The sequence below is a fragment of the Corvus moneduloides genome, chromosome 21, assembly GCF_009650955.1.
Source record: "Corvus moneduloides isolate bCorMon1 chromosome 21, bCorMon1.pri, whole genome shotgun sequence".
NCBI classification, from domain to species: Eukaryota; Metazoa; Chordata; class Aves; order Passeriformes; family Corvidae; genus Corvus; species Corvus moneduloides.
The window spans coordinates 1,811,004-1,828,404 of NC_045496.1; the positions used below are offsets into that span (position 1 = coordinate 1,811,004).

The 17,401-nt window shown below is 56.4% G+C and overlaps 1 protein-coding gene across 2 annotated transcripts in view; it reads right to left on the reverse strand.

Moving 5' to 3' along the window:
- Positions 1 to 2,177: 2,177 nt before the first annotated feature.
- The window catches only part of LOC116454269 (carboxyl-terminal PDZ ligand of neuronal nitric oxide synthase protein-like), a 30,873-nt gene continuing 15,649 nt past the window's right edge, over positions 2,178 to 17,401 (reverse strand). The window contains exons 3-11 of one of the 2 annotated variants that reach the window (XM_032130671.1): positions 11,356 to 11,448; positions 10,689 to 10,747; positions 9,151 to 9,259; positions 8,670 to 8,811; positions 8,093 to 8,253; positions 6,890 to 7,057; positions 5,587 to 5,764; positions 4,998 to 5,355; positions 2,178 to 4,884 (exon numbers count right to left, since the gene is read on the reverse strand). In XM_032130671.1, coding sequence (XP_031986562.1) covers positions 4,410 to 4,884; positions 4,998 to 5,355; positions 5,587 to 5,764; positions 6,890 to 7,057; positions 8,093 to 8,253; positions 8,670 to 8,811; positions 9,151 to 9,259; positions 10,689 to 10,747; positions 11,356 to 11,448 — 1,743 coding nt within the window. In that variant the 3' untranslated portion in view covers positions 2,178 to 4,409. The remainder of the gene's footprint in view (positions 4,885 to 4,997; positions 5,356 to 5,586; positions 5,765 to 6,889; positions 7,058 to 8,092; positions 8,254 to 8,669; positions 8,812 to 9,150; positions 9,260 to 10,688; positions 10,748 to 11,355; positions 11,449 to 17,401) is intronic. The other variant, XM_032130672.1, reaches the window with a different exon arrangement.

Below are 17,401 nucleotides of genomic sequence, written 5' to 3' on the forward strand. Positions count from 1 at the left end.
TGCATGTCCCCTGCTGTGGCCCTGACTGGGGACACGGGCCAGAGACCCCTGGGATGGGCACCAGGCCACTGTCCCCTGCCCCAGGGCTGTCCTTCACCCCCCAAACTCACACCATGAATTGCCCAGGGCACCCCACAGGGGGCCTGTGGCCAAAAGTGCTTTTTCTTTCAAAACAAGCTGAGGAGACTCTGGTGCCAAGGTGAGGGCTGCGAGGAGCCCAGGAGATTTATCGCTGAGGAAATACTTTCTCCAGCGAGGGCTGACGGCCGCAGCAGGAACAATGGGAGATTCGCAACGTGAACAAAGCTGATTTCGTTCTTCTTTTTATCAATGCTTTTTCCTTGCGGATCCTCCCTTCCTGGAAGTGGGAGATGCAGCTTCCCCCGCGCGCCGGCCGTGTAATCAGCAGGAATGGCCATATCCTGGCTGGGAAGCGAGCTGTGAAACGCTGTCACCCGCAGTGATTTATGAGCCCGTGGCAGCGGCCAGCGGCGGGGCTGGCCCGGGGACAAGGTGCCAGGGCGCGTGCAATATCCACGTATTCTTTCTGCTCCCCGCCGGGTCCCCGGGGAGCCGCCGGAGGAAGTTAATGGATTAGACACACACGTTCCACTTGGTTTTTATTTTTTATTGCTGTGTCTTTCCAAATGCCTTTAGCAGATGCACGAGCACAATGGGGTCGGACGATGAGCATCCCGGCCGGGCAGGCAGCGGGGCAGCAGCCAGGCTGGAAAAGGTCAATGTGGAGAATGCTTGCGTGGGGACACCAGGACAGCCTGTCCTGGCGGGTACAGCCCTGCCCCACGGGGCCGTGCTCAGCACCGGCTCATGCTGTGGAGAGCAGGGATAAGGTGATTCCAGCTCCTCCACAGCTGGTGCTGACCAACAGCCTGAGGCCGCCACAGCCCCTTGCCCGCAGGGTCGTGGCCACGTCGGAGGCAGCCGGTGCCCAGCGGGTCTCTCACCGTGCCTGGAGCCGTGATGTCCTTCCCGGGGGGCTTATGCCATCATGAATTGGATCGTTCCACTTCCAGGCTCACACTTCTGCCACATTATGCAATCTTCACCCGATACTGGGAATATGAAATAATTATTCCAAGTGATCAGATTTTAATTATGCAACACAGAGGATGATTATTGTACGCCAAATTGGTGCCGAATGCTTAGTTATGTATATGCCAAATTTAGTCTATACTATTATACCCAGTGGGTGGCCGTAGACAATCAGGAAGTAATTAGTTTTGCTGGAGGTTGTTCGCCTGCCTGGTTCGCTGTGCTGTCTGGGGAGCGTCTTGCTGCGCTCCGTGAATACCGTGGGCTCCGAGTTCAATACCGTCTTTTTGTGACAAGCTAATAAGCTGTCTGCGTGGCGGCCTGTAATTAGCGCTGTCGATATTCATTTGGAAACGGAGACCGCGCTGAGCGGCTCTGCCGACGGCGCTTCCCTTTGTCGCGGCTCTGGGCTGGTCCCTGCTCACCTCCGAGGCGGGCGATGGGTGCGCAGGGACGGGGATGCGGTGCCGGAGGCGCTCGCGTGTGTGCAGCACCCTCGGGTCCCTACCCGGAAAAGCACCAGCCATGAGGGTGCTGAGCCCCTGAGATCAACACCTGCCCCCCACCCACTCCTGTGTCACCCCGGCCTCGTCCTCCATGGGGGAGCTGCCACTGACTCCAGGTGTGGGATGTCCCCAGGGCTCTGTCCTGCGGCGCTGGCCAGGAAGGCTGAACTGGCATGAGGTGTTCGGTGTCAGGGGAATGGGGACGTGGAAGGGGCCTTGGGCTGGGGTGGCCACCCCCTCCCCAGAGTCATGGGGCACTTGGGGAGTCCTGAGCATCACTGGGGTGTGCTGAGGTGCTGCACGCTTGCACCTTTCCAGGCAGCCTGATCCTGTAGGATCTGGGCTTTTCCGATGAGGTCTCACATGCAGAATTCCTGAAGGGCCTGGGGCTACACGAGCTGGGAGATCACTGGAGCATCACCCCCCTGAGTGGTGTTTGCAGCTGGTCAGTGTTGTGGGGGCACCAGGAACTGTCCAGTTCTGTGGGAATGGTCTGGATCTGCTGGGCGGGAATTGTCTGAAGTATGGAGCAACTTTTACCTCTGTTACACAAAGGAAACTTTCCTCCTCTTTCTGTCGGAGATGCTCACTCCATTGAGATGATTGGCAGACTGGAGAGCTGAGAAACTAAATTGTTTATACACTAATGAATAGAAGCTTGATTGCAAGATCCTGTTTGGAAAATTATAGTGCTGAATTGAAGCCGTACAATTACATCCAAAATGCTGCATATTCATTTCATCTGCTTTGCATAGAGATTAACAAGCGAGCCCTAAAGCAGACTCTGAAATTAAAGCTAACACCAGATTTAGTCACAGGTTACAAACTAAATGGCATTGTTTGATGGATATGAATCTTTACCACCTGCCTGCCTGATGATTGCTAGCAGCTTAGCAGACAGCAAAGGAAAAAGTTTCTTCCCATGAAGGAAGCATAATAAGGCTCTGGGCTGGAAGTGCCCCCTCCCCACGCAGGCAGCCCCCCTGGCAGATGTCTGCAGTGGGCCTGGGGAAGGGGCTCCCTGCTCCCCACTCTGCCATGCTGGAGGCTGCACCCACTCCATGGAGGGATGGAGAGTGGTCCTGAGACCCCACAGAGGTTCTGGGTGCTGGGTCCCTCCATTTGGGTCCCCCATCCTGCATGAGGGGGACAATCTCACAAGGTCCTTGTCCATCCTGGAGTCTCTGTGCTGAATTGCTCCTGGACTTTCTTCCTCACCTTGCAAGGGTCAGGAAACTGCAGAGGGCAGGGGTCTCTTGCCTGTCCTGGCTGCAGGCAGCCCCTGGGGATCCCAGGACCCTGGCATGCCACTGGTCCCATCCCATCCCATCTGGCTTTGCCATCTGCCTTCTCCCACTTCTCATCCTGTGTGCCGGGGCCAGGACTTATTTCAGGAGCAGAAATGGGACCAGGAAAGAGCAAAAGGAGTGTGTGGGGAGCAGGGCCCTCCATGGTGGTGCCCATCCTGGTGGGGGCTGCTCAGGGAGCAGCTCAGAGGCTCAGCTGTCATTCCCAGCAGGGATCTTTCCTCTTTGGGAGCACCTGGGAGGTCCCAGTCTGCCCCACAGGCTCAGGACCCCCTGTGCACGGGCCCCATGGGGCAGAGACACAGCACTGGCTCTGCAAATCTGACACCTTTATTTTTTTCTTTAAAAGTCCGTTACCAAACCACAGCATCCTATGGAGGGGCCGGGCTGTCGCTACTGCACTACGGGACAGCCCAGCCAAGCTTTACAACCCCCGGCCCGGTCACCAGCCCCTCCTGGCTCCATCCCTGCCACGGCCGCCTCTGGGGGCACGTCCTGTCACCCCCCTCTCCCCGTGGGAGCAGCACCATGCCAGGGACAGGCAGCACGGCTGCTCCGAGTCTCCATTTCTGCTTGACACTTCCCAACTTGACTCTCCAACACTTTCCCAACACCCTCTGACAAACAACCAAGGTGGATGAGCATCCTCTTGGTCCCTCCACAAAACCTGCCCTTCACCCCGCGCTTGGCTTCTTCCTTAAACCTTAACTCCTCCCAGGACACTCACATTTCCAAGACCAAACCCAAACCACACCGTAACACCCTAAAATCAGCACAAGGAGCAGCCTCCTGTCTGCAGCCACCAGCAGCTCAGGGGACATGGGAGGGCTTTCTGCCCTGACCCCAAGACATGGGGTGCACCCTTCTTTAGGGGGTCACCCCCCACTGCCACAGGCTCCTAGGGTCAGCCCTGCACCCATCAGTGGCCTCAGAGGGGTGGCCCTACCTGTGTGGGCAGTGGGTGCTGGGGAGTAGGAAAAGGCACCTATGGAGGCAGTGGTGGCTTCACTGCATGGGGACACAGTGGTGGGGCTGCTGTCCCCAAAGCAGGGCTGGGCACAGCGTGGGGCTGGTGGACACTGGCAGCCCTGGAGACGCCCAGCATGGTGGCAGTTTGAGACACACTTCAGGGAGCTGGGCAGGGGAGTGACACCGTGGCTGTGCTGCGTGGCCCCGCTCAGGCTGCCATGGGTGGCAACTGATGAACCAGAACAGCCTCTTGTCCCACAGCCCTGTGCTGTGCCCTGCCCAGGGCTTCCACCCTTCAACTCCCTGGAGCTCTGCTGTGACCATCCCTGGCTGTGTGAGCAGGGACAGGATGGCAGTGTGACAGCAGTGTGAGCTGGTGCAGACTGAGGCAGGGCTGGCCACCTCCCATCCTGTGGGGTGGCCCCGTGGGTGGCGGGGGAAGCTGTTACATGGGACAGGGACAGGAAAGGGACCTGTCTCGTGGCCTGGGCACAGGGACCCCCAGTCCCAGCACAGGGTTGTGGACAGAGCTGCTGGGGCTGCCAGCCACCAGCTGCCACCTACTGTGGCCCCACTAAGAGGGGACTCTGCTGGGCCCCACGGCAGTGTCCAACTCATCTTCAGAGAAGCTGATGTGCAAGCAGGTGTCGTCTGCAGGGGAGAAGGGCAGTGAGCTGTCCATGGGGCTGCCCAGGGCCATCAACTCCTTAGCCAGGGTCTCGCTGGCTGTTGGGTCATGGATGCTGGCCAGGGGGGACACTGGCCCACTCTCTCCAGTCCTGTCCTTGCCCAGAGTGCACTGGCAGGTCCCGGCAGGGCCGGCCTCCATGCTGGAGGCAGCGCTCCGTGCAGGAGTCCTTGCCTCAGGGTCCAAGAGGGTGAGGGAGCTGGCAGTGATGCTGGTGAGGCTGGAGATGCTGGCACTGGGCAGGCTCAGGTGGGCAGAGCTCTCGGGTTTCACCTCCACTTCCAGGCTTGGGGAGGTCTTGCTTGACCTTTTGCGTAGGATGGGTGGTGGCGGGTTGAGCTTGGGAATGGGCGGCTGCCGCCTGTGGAGGGAAAAGCAGAGAGAGGAGGTGATGGGCAAGGCTTACCTGCATTACCTGCAGCACTCAGGGTGTTCCCGCTGCAGCTGGCAGGACACAGAGGTGGCACACTCTACCTGTCCTCATCCCCTTTGTCCATGTCATCTGCCTTCTGCCGGCTGCTCCCGTTGAGCAGAGTGAAGTCGCTGACCTCGGAGCCCTCCACGCGCCGGCTTAGTCCGTCCTGCCCCTCCAGCACTGCCAGGCACTCGTCCCCCTCCTTGCTGCCATAGCGGTGGCTGCCCCTGTCCAGGCTGACGAGGTTGAGGTAGGAGTCCCTGGGGCCCAGGGAAGGCAGCGAGCCAGGGGCCACGGGGCTGCCCAGGACGCTGGCAGGGGTGGAGGTGGACGGCAGGTGGACGTCCAGGCTGTAGTGGTTCTTCAGGTTCAAGGAGAGGGACTGGGCCAGGGACAGGTTTTGCAAGGAGCGGTCAACTGTGAGAGATGGACGAGGGGCATGTGAAAAACTGGGCATCTCCAAAACAGCTGCTGCCTTGGACTGTGAGGGGTGCAGAAATGCCCCAGATCCCCAGAGCCTGCTGGGACAGTACTGGGAGCACTCCAGTTGCTTCCTGTGACTGCAAGGGATGCAGCGATTGTCCAGAGGGATGGAGCTGGGGCACCCCAGCACCCAAACAACCTCAGTGAGGGTGTCACTGCGCTCACCTGGCTGCCGATGCTCATCCCGGTGCTCCTCCCGGGCCTCCAGCACTGTCAGCTGCCGCACCAGCAGCGAGACGTGCTGCAGCAGGTCGCGGTTGGTCAGCAGGAGCTGCCGCACCCGGGCCTGCGCCTCGATCCGCGCCGCTGTCTCGGCCGCCAGTTGGTCCTTCAGCAGCTGCACCTGTGGGACGGGACGGGGCGATGCGGAGGGGACGATGCGGAGGGGACGATGCGGGACGGGACGATGCGGAGGGGATGATGCGGAGGGGACGGTGCGGGACGGGGCGATGCGGAGGGGATGATGCGGAGGGGACGGTGTGGAGGGGATGGTGCGGAGGGGACAATGCGGGACGGGACGGTGCGGAGGGGACGGTGCGGAGGGGACGGTGCGGGACGGTGCGGGACGGTGCGATGCGGAGGGGACGGTGCGGGACGGGACGGTGCGGAGGGGACGGTGCGGAGGGAACGATGCGGGACGGGGCGATGCGGAGGGGACGATGCGGAGGGGACGATGCGGAGGGGACGGTGCGGAGGGGACGGTGCGGAGGGGATGATGCGGAGGGGATGATGCAGAGGGGACGGTGCGGGACGGGGCGATGCGGAGGGGACGATGCGGAGGGGACGGTGCGGGACGGGGCGATGCGGAGGGGATGGTGCGGAGGGGACGGTGCGGGACGGGGCGATGCGGAGGGGATGGTGCGGAGGGGACGGTGCGGGACGGGAGGAGCATCCCCGGGCGCGGCCGGTACCGGCGGCGCCACAGCGCCCCCTGCCGTCCCCGCCGCGCCACCCCCCAGTGGCCCCCCCGAGCCGGTCCAGCCGCGGGCGGGGATGCGGCGGCAGCCCGGGGGTGTGCGGGGTGTCCTGCTGGCCCCTCGGTAACGAGAAACGCCATGGGGAGGTGCCCAGCCGGGGGCACCGGGCTCCCCGCTCTGATGCTGGATTGGGGGCGGGATGGTTTCCAAAAACGGGATGAGACGGGGTGAAAGGTGAGCTGGGGGCTCTACCGGACCCTGCAACACTCCTAGAGCAGCCTGGGGCTGTGTGTGCAGCCAGCTCCGTGTCTGGGGGAGCTCAGCTGTGCCGCAAGCGATGCTGCACGTGGCGCTAAAAGCAATGCTGCGAGCTAGGCTGCAAGCGATGCTGCGAGCTCTGCCGTGAGCTGTGCGATCGGGAACGCTGCCAGCAGCGCTGCGAGGGCCCCGGCCCGCTCCCACCTGCCCCGCTGTCGGCCTAGCCCGGCTGGACGCTGGAGCAGGGAGAGGAGAAGGGCTGGTGCCGCCTGAGGGGAGGGCAGGACGTGTACCTGGGCCACAGCCACCTGCGTCTGCTGCTGCTGCTGGAGGAGCTGCTGCTGGAGCAGCTGGAGGCAGTGCTGGGAGGCCAGCGGGGTGATGGAGGCCGAGGAGCAGGGGCTGCTCGGGCTGAGCAGCTGCTGGGAGCTGGCCAGGTGGAGGGAGCAGTTTTCGGCATCCTGGGCACAAAGAAATGGGCAGGTGAGCGGATTGACCGGCTCAGGGTGGGATTTGGATCGTGGTTCCCCACGGCACTGACCCCAGAGCAGCAGAGAAGCCCCTGCACTCCAGGCACTGAGGGGGATGCTGAGGGGCAGCCCCTGGGCTCGGCGTCAGATCTGCACATCTGTGGGATCCCCAGGACAGAGTGTTTGAGAGAGACTCCTCCCAGAGAGCTGGCAGGGCTGCCTTGGCTGTGTCTGGGGAGGGCAGGTCCCCAGGTCTCCCAGGGAGGAGACAGCAGGGAGTGACCCAAACGCTCTACCACCTTCCCATGCTGTGGCTGCCCAGGCTGGGCGGTATCCTGCTGCCTGGAGCATTTGCCAGTGCCTGTGGCCACTGCCCTTCCTGCCCCTGCCCTCCCCTGCTTGGGCAGTGGCAGAAGGAATGCGAAGGAAAACTCGGCCTTCCCTGGCACGCAAACAAATCCCATGGAGTTCGTGTCACTGCAGCTGTTTCCAGCCAGGCCCTGCGAGCGTTACTGTTGTGTGAGCTGAAGCGATGCCATTCAGGCCTCCGGGAAGTGCTCCCAGAGCTCTGTGGAGCACCCATTCATTAAGGTGAAACTGCTGCTCGAGTTGGATGTGCCCCGGGTGCCCGCGCTGCCAGGGCTGGGCCTCCTCGGGAAGTTGCTCCCTGGGCCTGGAGTATGAGGGGAGTCAGGGATCACTGCCAGGGCGGTCAAACAAGCAACCACTGCAGAGCAGCACTGAGGGCATGGAAATCCACCCCAGGTGGTGTTTGAAGCCTGCTCAGCCATGCGCCGCAGCCCCCACCCCTGCCTCTCGCCTCAACCCCCACCCAGCACTGGACACGGCCTTGCTGCAGGTAAACTGGGAACTGAACAGCCTGTCCTGAGCAGGGAGCCAGGAGGGAGGGCTGCAATGGGGTCTCCATGAAAGCACCTCCAAATCAAGCCATGATAGTGACCCTGAGCAGAGGGCCCTCAGCAGCAGCAGAGCACATGAACCGTCCTCCAGCCCACCCCCCATTACCTGGCCATTCTTTTCCTTTGAGGCTTGCCCAGGTTTCAGCATGCCGAGGTCCCCTCTGGCACCTGGCAGCTCTCTGGGTCCCCTCTCAGACACACAGATGCCACCAGTATCGATGCCAACCTCATCCACATCCGTGATCTTGGAGCCCTTTATCTGGTGAACTTCAAACAAGACGGACACATGAATCTGAGCCTCCCTTCCCTGTGCAGGATTGCAGGAAGAGCCAGGGCCCCATGCAGGGCTGGGAGCTGGGGGAAGCTCAGGGACAATGGCCAGGACTTACTCCAAGTCTCAGCGTGCTGTGAAGGGGCAGGAGGGAGGGAATGGGTTGGCCGAGAGGCTGCAGACCCTCAGCTTGCTGGATGAGGGGGCTCAGCCTCCCCCTCCCCAGTGCTCAGTAGGAGTGGGCAGGCAGGGCAGACTCCGCATGCTCCCCATCCGAAGGGGCCCAAACCTCTCACTGTCACCACAGCTGGCCCATGAAGGACCGTGCCACCTCGAGTGTCCCCACCCCAAAGCATCCCCGCACCACTGCCTCAGGGAGGGCTGTGCTCACGCCCTCGGGACCTCGAGTCACCTTCCAGCGGCTGCTCCTCGGCCGATTTGTCGCTGGCGCCGTCGGCCTGCCCGTCGGCGTTCTGCAGGGCGTGCTGCAGGCTCAGCTTGTGGCACACCTCGAAGGCCTGTCCCACCGTGCGCACCACGCGCATGGCCTGGCTCTGCGGAGCAACCCGCGCTGCTCAGCCGCGGTGCCAGCGCCGCTCCCACCGCCGCCCCACCGCCCACGGGGGAACCGCAGCCTGCCCTGCCTCCCACCCCGGGCTGCTGCGTCTCATCCTGTGCTGGCTGCTCCAGCAGTGCCCCCCGGTTCTCCGCTCTGGATCTGGGTGCTCCTATCCCTGTGTGGAATGCGCCGCTGCCCAGGCTGGGCGGGAGGGGACAAGCACCAGGCACGTTGTTTTGGGGACACCCAGCACCGCCGCTGCCTCAGTCACCCCCCAGGGATCTGCACCCTCTGCCCCAGAAGCTATGCGGGTGTATGCCCAGGAGCATCCTACCTTCTTCTTGGATTTGAAGACGTTGCACCTGAAGGAGTTGTTTGCGCCGTCCCTTGCGATGTAACTAAATATTTTCAGGTCTTGCGAGTCATGAGAGACGTAGAAAATTCTAGGTGGGAGAGAGACAAAGGGAATTAAACACCCGGGGAGTCTCTGCCCTCCAGACCACCTCTGCTCCTGTGTGTCCCCAGGACTGGAGGAACGAGGCAGTGCTGGTGCATGGCCCCTCCTGCAATTTTCGAGGCAGGAGGCGATGGATTTAGAGAGCGTTTCAGGCTTGATGGAAAACCTTCTGCTTTCTGAAGTAGGCAAAAGCTTTTTAAAGACGCCGTGGGAAAGCGAAAAAATCTATAGTCTTGGAAAGCGAGTGGCTATTTTTAGCGCCAGCAATTAACCCCTGCCCAGGCTGCAGCGTGGCAGAACCGCCTGCAGGGCTGTGACTGTCCTGCCTCTTGGGGCAGCCAGCCCGGGGACCCAGAGGGTCCCTCCTCGGCAGTGGGCAGGTGGCACAGCACAAAAGCCTCTCCCAGGGATGCTGAGTGCACTCGGAGGATTCCTCTCTCTCCTGCTCAGGCTAATTCTCCTCCTCGTGCTGCAAAACCATTTTGAAGATTTTCATATGTGTTTGATTTAATTGGGTGAAAATGTGACAAGTGAGTTTAGCTTTGAATAGAGAAGAAACCAAAGGCATTCTTGAAATGTTTTTTTCTTCTGCTCTTTCCTGTCACTGGAATTTTTTGGGTGTTGAACTTGCAATTAGAGCAGTTATTGCCAAAGTACCACATCTTGTAGTAATCGTTAAAGAAAGCCAGAGGTGAGAAGTGGGCTCAGATAATGCATCAGCATATCCTCTGTCCCTTATCTTCTCGCTAAGGGCTCTGAGCCCAAAAACCAGTGTTGGGGATCCCCGTTCTCAGGGCTGTGGGCTCTGTGCTCATGGTACAATTATTCACTTTGCAGATCTAACAGCCTGGAGCACCCCGTGCTCTTAACCCATCCTCAGGCCATGCCCCATCGATGGGGTTGCCTCCCATCCCCAGGGGCTCCTGAGGCACCAGATTTACACTCAGTGTAAACCTCTGGGTGGGGCTTGTGGTGTCTGGAATACCTCAGTATCCCATGGAAGGTGCTATGGAAAGTCAGTGCTTTCTTGCCACATCTGTAAGGGTTAATTCCCTGTGAGCACTTAGACCTCAGAGTAAGGCCCTGCTTCAGAAGCACAGGGAAAGCCATGCTCTGAAGGAAAACCGTGGGAAGCCTGTCTTCAGAGGCAGAATCAGAGAGTAATCCAGGTTGAAGCATCTCCAGGGTCACCCAGTCTAACCCTGTTCAAAGCAGAGCCAGCTTCAAAGCGAGATCAGTCCATCTCGCTCTCAAAAATGTATGAAAAGGATTCTCCATCAGCAGTAACTTTGTGCCCTTGTTAATTTTAGATGGTCCTTTGGAAAGCCCTGGTGGAGGTGTCTCAGCAGGTGGGAGGAAGGGCACGGATCGCCCAGGGCTGACTGGCCCTCACTGGTTGAATCCCTGCCATGTACCTGTACACGGGATCGTGCATCACCACCATCTTACTCTCGTCCCAGGTCCACTCCTTTCTCTGTAAGCAGAGACAAAATTACAGTAAATCAGGTGAAACTCTGCCAAACTGAAGGGTAGGAAACAGAGAACAGTGCTTTAGTCCCAAGCCACAATCCAAGCTGCAGTGTGATTAGATGAGCCATGGCTGTTTCAACAGTATCTCAGATAAAAATAGATTTTTTTGGATCGTTTATCATATCTGATCACAGCCTTCAGGGCTGAAAATGGTCTCTAAGATTAATTTATAACATCAAATATGCAGAAGAGTTACACATTTTGGAGAAGGCTTGGAGTTGGGGCTTAGATCTGGATTCAGTGACTCAGTGGAAAGGACAGCAGGGCAAAGAGCTGAGGGGTGCTCATGGAAAAAAAGCTTTCTGGTATTAGGAAGAAAAAGAACCAGTATCTCCTGAGAGAGATATTTTTTTGATAGAAAAAAAGATCCTCTTCCCGCAGTGTAATATTCCCACTCTCTTTCCAGCAAGGTTTTGTTATTATTTGGGTGGAAACAAATGGAGTGTTTTCTTGTGAAAATTCTGGGTGTTTTTTAAAAAAAAGGCCAGTTTTGGTTAGAAGTGTGACTGTCCTAAGCAGCAGCAGCAGCACCCTGGGCTGGAGCAGCCTCACCTTCTGCTTCTTGCGCAGGATCACCTTCACCCCATCCACGGACACGATGATGCTCACCTTCTTCTTCTTAATGTTCTTGGCTTTGAATTCATACTGGTGGGAAGAAAAACCCAAGTTTAAGAGAGTACTGGGGGTACCTGGGACAGTATGTGGTAGTCAGTGTCTGACATGAAAATCCCGACTGCTGAGGGAGGTGGGAATTTGTTTTATTGTGCTGAGAAAAACCATATTGGGAAGGACTTGCTGCACCATCACTAGCTGGGATGCCAGGCAGGATCCTGGCTTTGTCAGGAGCATCCCTTGGGAGAGGACAAGTGGAGCTCAATCCTCTGGATTGCATCCAGACTGTTAATTTGGATCTGGGAAGAGCTTTCCCAATGCATTGGCCATGGCTGGTCCAGCAGGACTCTGCTCCAGAGGTCTGATGGGGAGGTGGCACCTGCAGCAAACACCAAGCAGGGACATCTCTGGTGCCCTTGTGTGTCAGCACTGCAGTGCATGGGGAATATAAAATCACTCAGGAGCTCCAGTGAGGGCCAGATGGGCGGCAGTAACGTAATTATACCTCAGTCATTTGCATAATCACATTAACCTCTGTGGGATCAGGATCTCTGGAGAAAAACCCTGCAGGTGTCTGCTGCCTGTACTCACCTCCATTTGTGTTAAAAATTAAACACTGGCTTTTAAAAGTTGCTTTAGCTGACAGAAGCATGGCAGAACCCTTCTACTCTGGAGACCTTTGTTTACAGCACTCATCCTTCCTGCCCCCATTTTAAGCACCATTTTCAGCTTCCAAATACAGCATTTTGATACTCCATATTTTTTGCAGTCCCTGTCTGAAATCCACCTCTTTGTCATGTTGCTTTGGTGAATCAATGCAGACTCTGATTTGTGGATGTGGAGGAAAAGGCAATGCCAAGCAGCCAGAAATCTACCTAGGCCATGTAATTAGATATCTAATTAGAACTCTGATTTCTTTATACAGTTGGGGAGGTGCAGGGAGCACTTGAGATGCAAAGCGAGCCCAGGCACCTCTTTTGGGATGCTGAAGTTGGAGGACTGTGTGTGGCTCTGTCACCCAAGCTCTGCAGAGAAGATCCACATCTTCCCAGCCCCTCAGCACCAATTGTAAGCCACGCCAGCCTTACAGACAGAAAATTGGGTGGCTTTCATGTTTATCAGGCTTTTGATGCTGCTCATTGAATTCTTAGCACTCTGCAAGGTTTATGGTATCAGACAGACCCCGGATTAAACCACAGCCTTTTGATCTCCCCATGAATTATTACTTTCAGACAAGCTCTTTAAAAATCTATCTATAGCGCTATTGCGTGTGAAGCTGGAACTAAATTTGCTATACATGTTTTTTTATTTATGGGGAGGAGTGAGAGGAAGGGTGAGGTGGTGAGTGCATCCTGCAGGGTGCCGGGGGGCCCACGGGGATGCAGCAGCGCCTGCGGGTCTGGGGCTGGGCAGATGGACTCGCCAAGCTCAGCACCTGAGAGGGCTTCTCCACCCTCCACCTCTCATGCCCAGCTCCCCCAGCCCAGCTGCTCCCCCTCCCCTGCGCTCACCAAACTGTTTGTCCTTGTCTGCTCCATGAATGTCAATAAACCCGGGATAGACTGTTCTGCCCGCTAAAGAGCTGTTTATCTTTCTTTATACACAAATGGCTGGGAAAATACTAGCTGAGCTTTCCAAGAAAGAGCAATACAGTGTATTTTCCCATTGTAGCAACAGGGGTGCAATTACATTCAAACAAGGCTCTTTACTCAAAGACTTTAAGCAAAGTCCAAGCTTGGATTTTGCAGAGATGCTTTTTCTTTCTCTCTTGGACAGAAAGAAACAATTGGGAGCAGCAGCAGCGAATCAGTGGGTGCTGCCAGGAGTGATGACAAGACTCTAAACCCGGGGAACTCCAGCCAACTCCCACACAGCACCACCCCAGCTTGGCTCCAGGACACGCACAGGGCTTCAGCTCCAGGCAGAGCTGTGCAGCACCGTGAGCTGGATGTGGCCACAGTGGCCTCAGTGAGGAAGGGGTTTGTTGGACCTTCTCTCTCCACGGAGCCCGTGGCCCCTGCTGCATCCTTGTTGGAGCACATAGCCAAGGCACGCTCCCCACAGTGGAGGTGCCTAGGGGCAGGCCATGGACAGAGCCAGCTTGGCCTGAAAACAGTTAAAACTCATTAGTGCCTCAAATCTTTTCTAAAGGGTGAAACCCCTCAAGCAGCAGAAGCTGTACGATGTCCCAGCACAGGAAGCAGGAACATCAGATGGGTGAGAGCACCGTGCCCCAAGAGCAGGGCTGGGCAGAGCTGCACACTCACATTGCACCAGCTTGGCTTGGACTTTCTCTCCATCTCTCCACAGAAGAGGCAGATGAAACACAGCTTCAGTCATTTAATTGCTTCCTATCAAGCAGGAATCAGTATTTTAATGAACCATGATTTACGTAAGGACAGGAAAGCACATGGAAAAAGACACTCTGAGACAGCTGACTTTCTCCTGTAGAAATGTCCATGCATAAGCCAACCTCCATCCCGGCACGAGGCTCCAGGCTGAGCTGTCACTGCTGTCACAGCACAGTCTAGTCACTGATTTTCTTCTTACTATTGAATTGATGGGATTTTTTCCCCAGATTTGTCAAGTTTACTGACAAATCCAAACCCACACAGCAACATTTCTCTCTGCTGCCTTCCACGATTCAATCGTTATTCTCCTGTTGTTTGTGCTGTCCTATGGGGAAAAACTCTCTGGATGCTAAAGGATCTGGAGTTGTCCCTACAAGTGGCGATTCAGCAGCCTGTTAACTACAGAGACAAGATGGGACATTTTATAAAAAAATGCAGGTCAGAAAAGGGTTATTAATCTCATTTATTTTAGCAGCATCATTAATTCTGTATCTGCTGTGTTTGACCTGGAATACTTTCCGCTTCTGCTCTTAAATCCCTGTGTTCAAGTCTTTGCCTTTCCTATGGTCCCACACACTGCTGGCATGTAATATTAACTTACCCACGAGCTAAAGACTGTATGACTAGAAATGTTAATGGCGCCGTGTGATGCATATTTCATTGGATAATTCCATCCAAGCAGATATAAATTACACATGCAGTTACCAGCTTCCATCTGCTGATGAAACTTGGGCTAATGCACATTGGAAATCATGTGCAGTTTCCAGCACTAGGAACAACCTGCATGAATAGAGTTATTCAAGGAAGCAATTCTTAATGTGATTAATTACCGAAGGTATCAGGGCCTTCATTATGCAAATGAGAACTGTCATAAAATAGAGATTTTGCAGGTCTTGGAGGCAATCTCTGCTTCCAAAAAATGCATCTTCTTCATTAACAAGGAGCAGCAAGGCCGGAACATGCTCCTGGCCTTGGTTCAAATGGTGTTTTAAGTTGTATTAAGGAAAATTAAAGCAGAGGCTCTGCAGGTTTTTGAAACAGGAGTGTGTCAGTGCCCCCAGTCACAGCTGGGTATGTACTTGTTTGCATGCCCATAGGGAGATGCCACAGGCTTGGAAACTGATGACTCCTTCCTGCGGCCGTAAATTCTCCAGCCAGCCCTCAGCCTGCTGTCCTGCCCTGGCCTCCCCTCGCCCCATCCCGGCCTGGCAGGCTGCAGGATCTATGTGTCCATAAACAACCCCCAACAATAACCCGTCCCAGCCCCTTCCTCAGCCTCGCCCGCCAGCGGACACAGGGAGCATGGCAATGAGGAGGTGGGAATGGCCTGGGCTTTGCCCCCCGACTGACCGGCTCTGGGCAGCGCCACCCCAGCCGGACCCCCAGTCCCTGCTCCCCTGACACGTGGCTGCATCCCAGCGGGATGGGAAGCATCCCTTCCCTTCCCTTCCCTTCCCTTCCCTTCCCTTCCCTTCCCTTCCCTTCCCTTCCCTGTGCAGCCTCCTGTCCTATACAAGTCCCATTTTAGGAATTAAAGCCATGATGAATCCAAGTATTTCCAGCTCAGGAATGTAATTAATTTCAAACCAACTGACCCACATGGGGTGAGGACAGGGTGTTATCTCAGCTGCTGTTTGAACTACCCATGCTTGGAGTGCTGCCCTTGGAATTGATGCTACAGAAAACTCCGGAGTTCTTCTCCCAGCCAGTGGGGCTTAGCTGAGTGCTGCGTGCTGCCCTGGAGCTGTCAAACCAGCAGCATCAGTTCCCACAGCCTCTGGACCACAGGCTGCTGTCCAGCCTCCGACCCCCCCTTCAGCACCACATCCCACCCTCCCGAGGTCACTGCCGGCCGCGGTCAGCACAGCCCTCCCTGTGGCTCCGTCTGGAAACCGCTGGGTTATGGCCTCCCCTTTGTACCCCTTGGGAAGCATGTGCCTGTCTGAATCCTGTGAACCCCCGTGCCCGCCGGCAGCACACGCTCCCGGGGCCGTGGCCGGTGTGAATGCGGCCAGGCATAGTCTGGGGCTGTGCTGCAGTAGCTCGGCAACACGGACACAAAAGCGACGTAGGAAGCAGTGGAGACCAGGAGCGCACCTCCTGCCCAGTGGAAAAAAGAGAATTTATGATCCTTGGAGACATAAAACTGTTCACTGGAAAGCAGAAACCGAAGAGGGAGTACAATAGGCAAGGAGAATGCTGGCAACATACTCAAAGTCTTTTTTTCTCATTTAAATGAGCTCCTTCCACCATCCAACAAACCCTCTGTAGATGCCGCAGACCGCTCCCCACACGCTGAGATGAAGGTGCTGAGGAGCTATCATGGCCCTGCTGGGTTTCTGGGAGTCCCTGGAAGGGCAGCAAAGAAATGTGGCCCCAGTCCATCCCAAAGGATGCCTGGGTGGCCAGCAGTGCTGGCTGACCTGGGGCAGGGGCTGTGAGGATGCTGCCTTGGCTGCAGCAGCTGGAGGCTGATCAGGTAAGGGGAGGAAAGAAAAGAGCTGCATTTTGTCCAGGTCTCCATTGACATCTGAGGAATCCTGCTTCAAAGCATTCTGATGGACATGGTAACACAGGCCTTCCTCTTCATCCCCCTTCTCCTCATTTTCAACAGATCTTATATCCTTGGGAGGTCCCAGACTGCTGAAGCCTCAGACAGCCCTTAAGGATAACTCGATCTTCCCACCTAAAGGTGGCTGGAGTTCAGATACTTCTCTGCGCCAGTCCAAAGGATGTGGAGGAAAAAGCGGTCAGAGTCACACCCATGGGGGTGAGTAGGGCTCCTGCAGGTGATGGGAGCTGGTGGGGAGCCCAGGGCTAGCAGTGTCTCTTTAATTAGTCTTTTCCACCTCTGAAAACCCACAGACTGTCTGAGAACAAAGCTTCTTCGACTGCTTTTAAAAAGGGGTGGGACAAAAGCAGCCTTTTCATTGCCTCCTCCCTGTGGAAGAGACAGTGCAATACTGCTGAGCTCCATCCTGAGAGGCACAAGCAGCCTCACAGCGCAGGGCAAGGTGACATCATCTGGCCTTTGGTGCCTCTCTGACAAAAGCACCATTGTGTGTCTGTCACTTCCAGGAGCTCCCTGCTGTCCCCAGGTTTAATAGGGAGCTTTCCCACACACGGCCCTTCGGTCCTTGTCTTGCCAGGGCAGGCCAAGCCCAGCTCACAGGGAAGCCGGGTTTTATTTTCCTCCCTACCTCTATTCACTTTGCAGGAGAAAACAAATTACCTTTTCCACCCACAGTGCCTTGGATGATTAATTAGCGTCAGTAATGAAGTAGTGTCTCGGGACCCCACCCCAATGGAGTCCATGTACCAGGCACTGAGTGCACAGGAGCATGAAAATGTCCCTACCTGAAAAAGCTGCTAGGTTACTGCAGATAAAAAGTGCTAATTTCATTAGAAGCAGGTCAGATTCACCTGAAATAACCCTGAGAAGTGAAACTGCAATTATACACTGCGATATCTTCAAGTAATTCCATATTTCCCTACAAACATCTGTGTCACAAGGCCCTCCAGAGAAGGGCCTGGTTTAGTGCATGTTTCATATCCTAGTTGCCCTCCAGTCTGGTATGTAGGACAAGAGGCAAGTTAGGAGACTGGATTGCTTTGAACCTTGTCCATCAATGTTC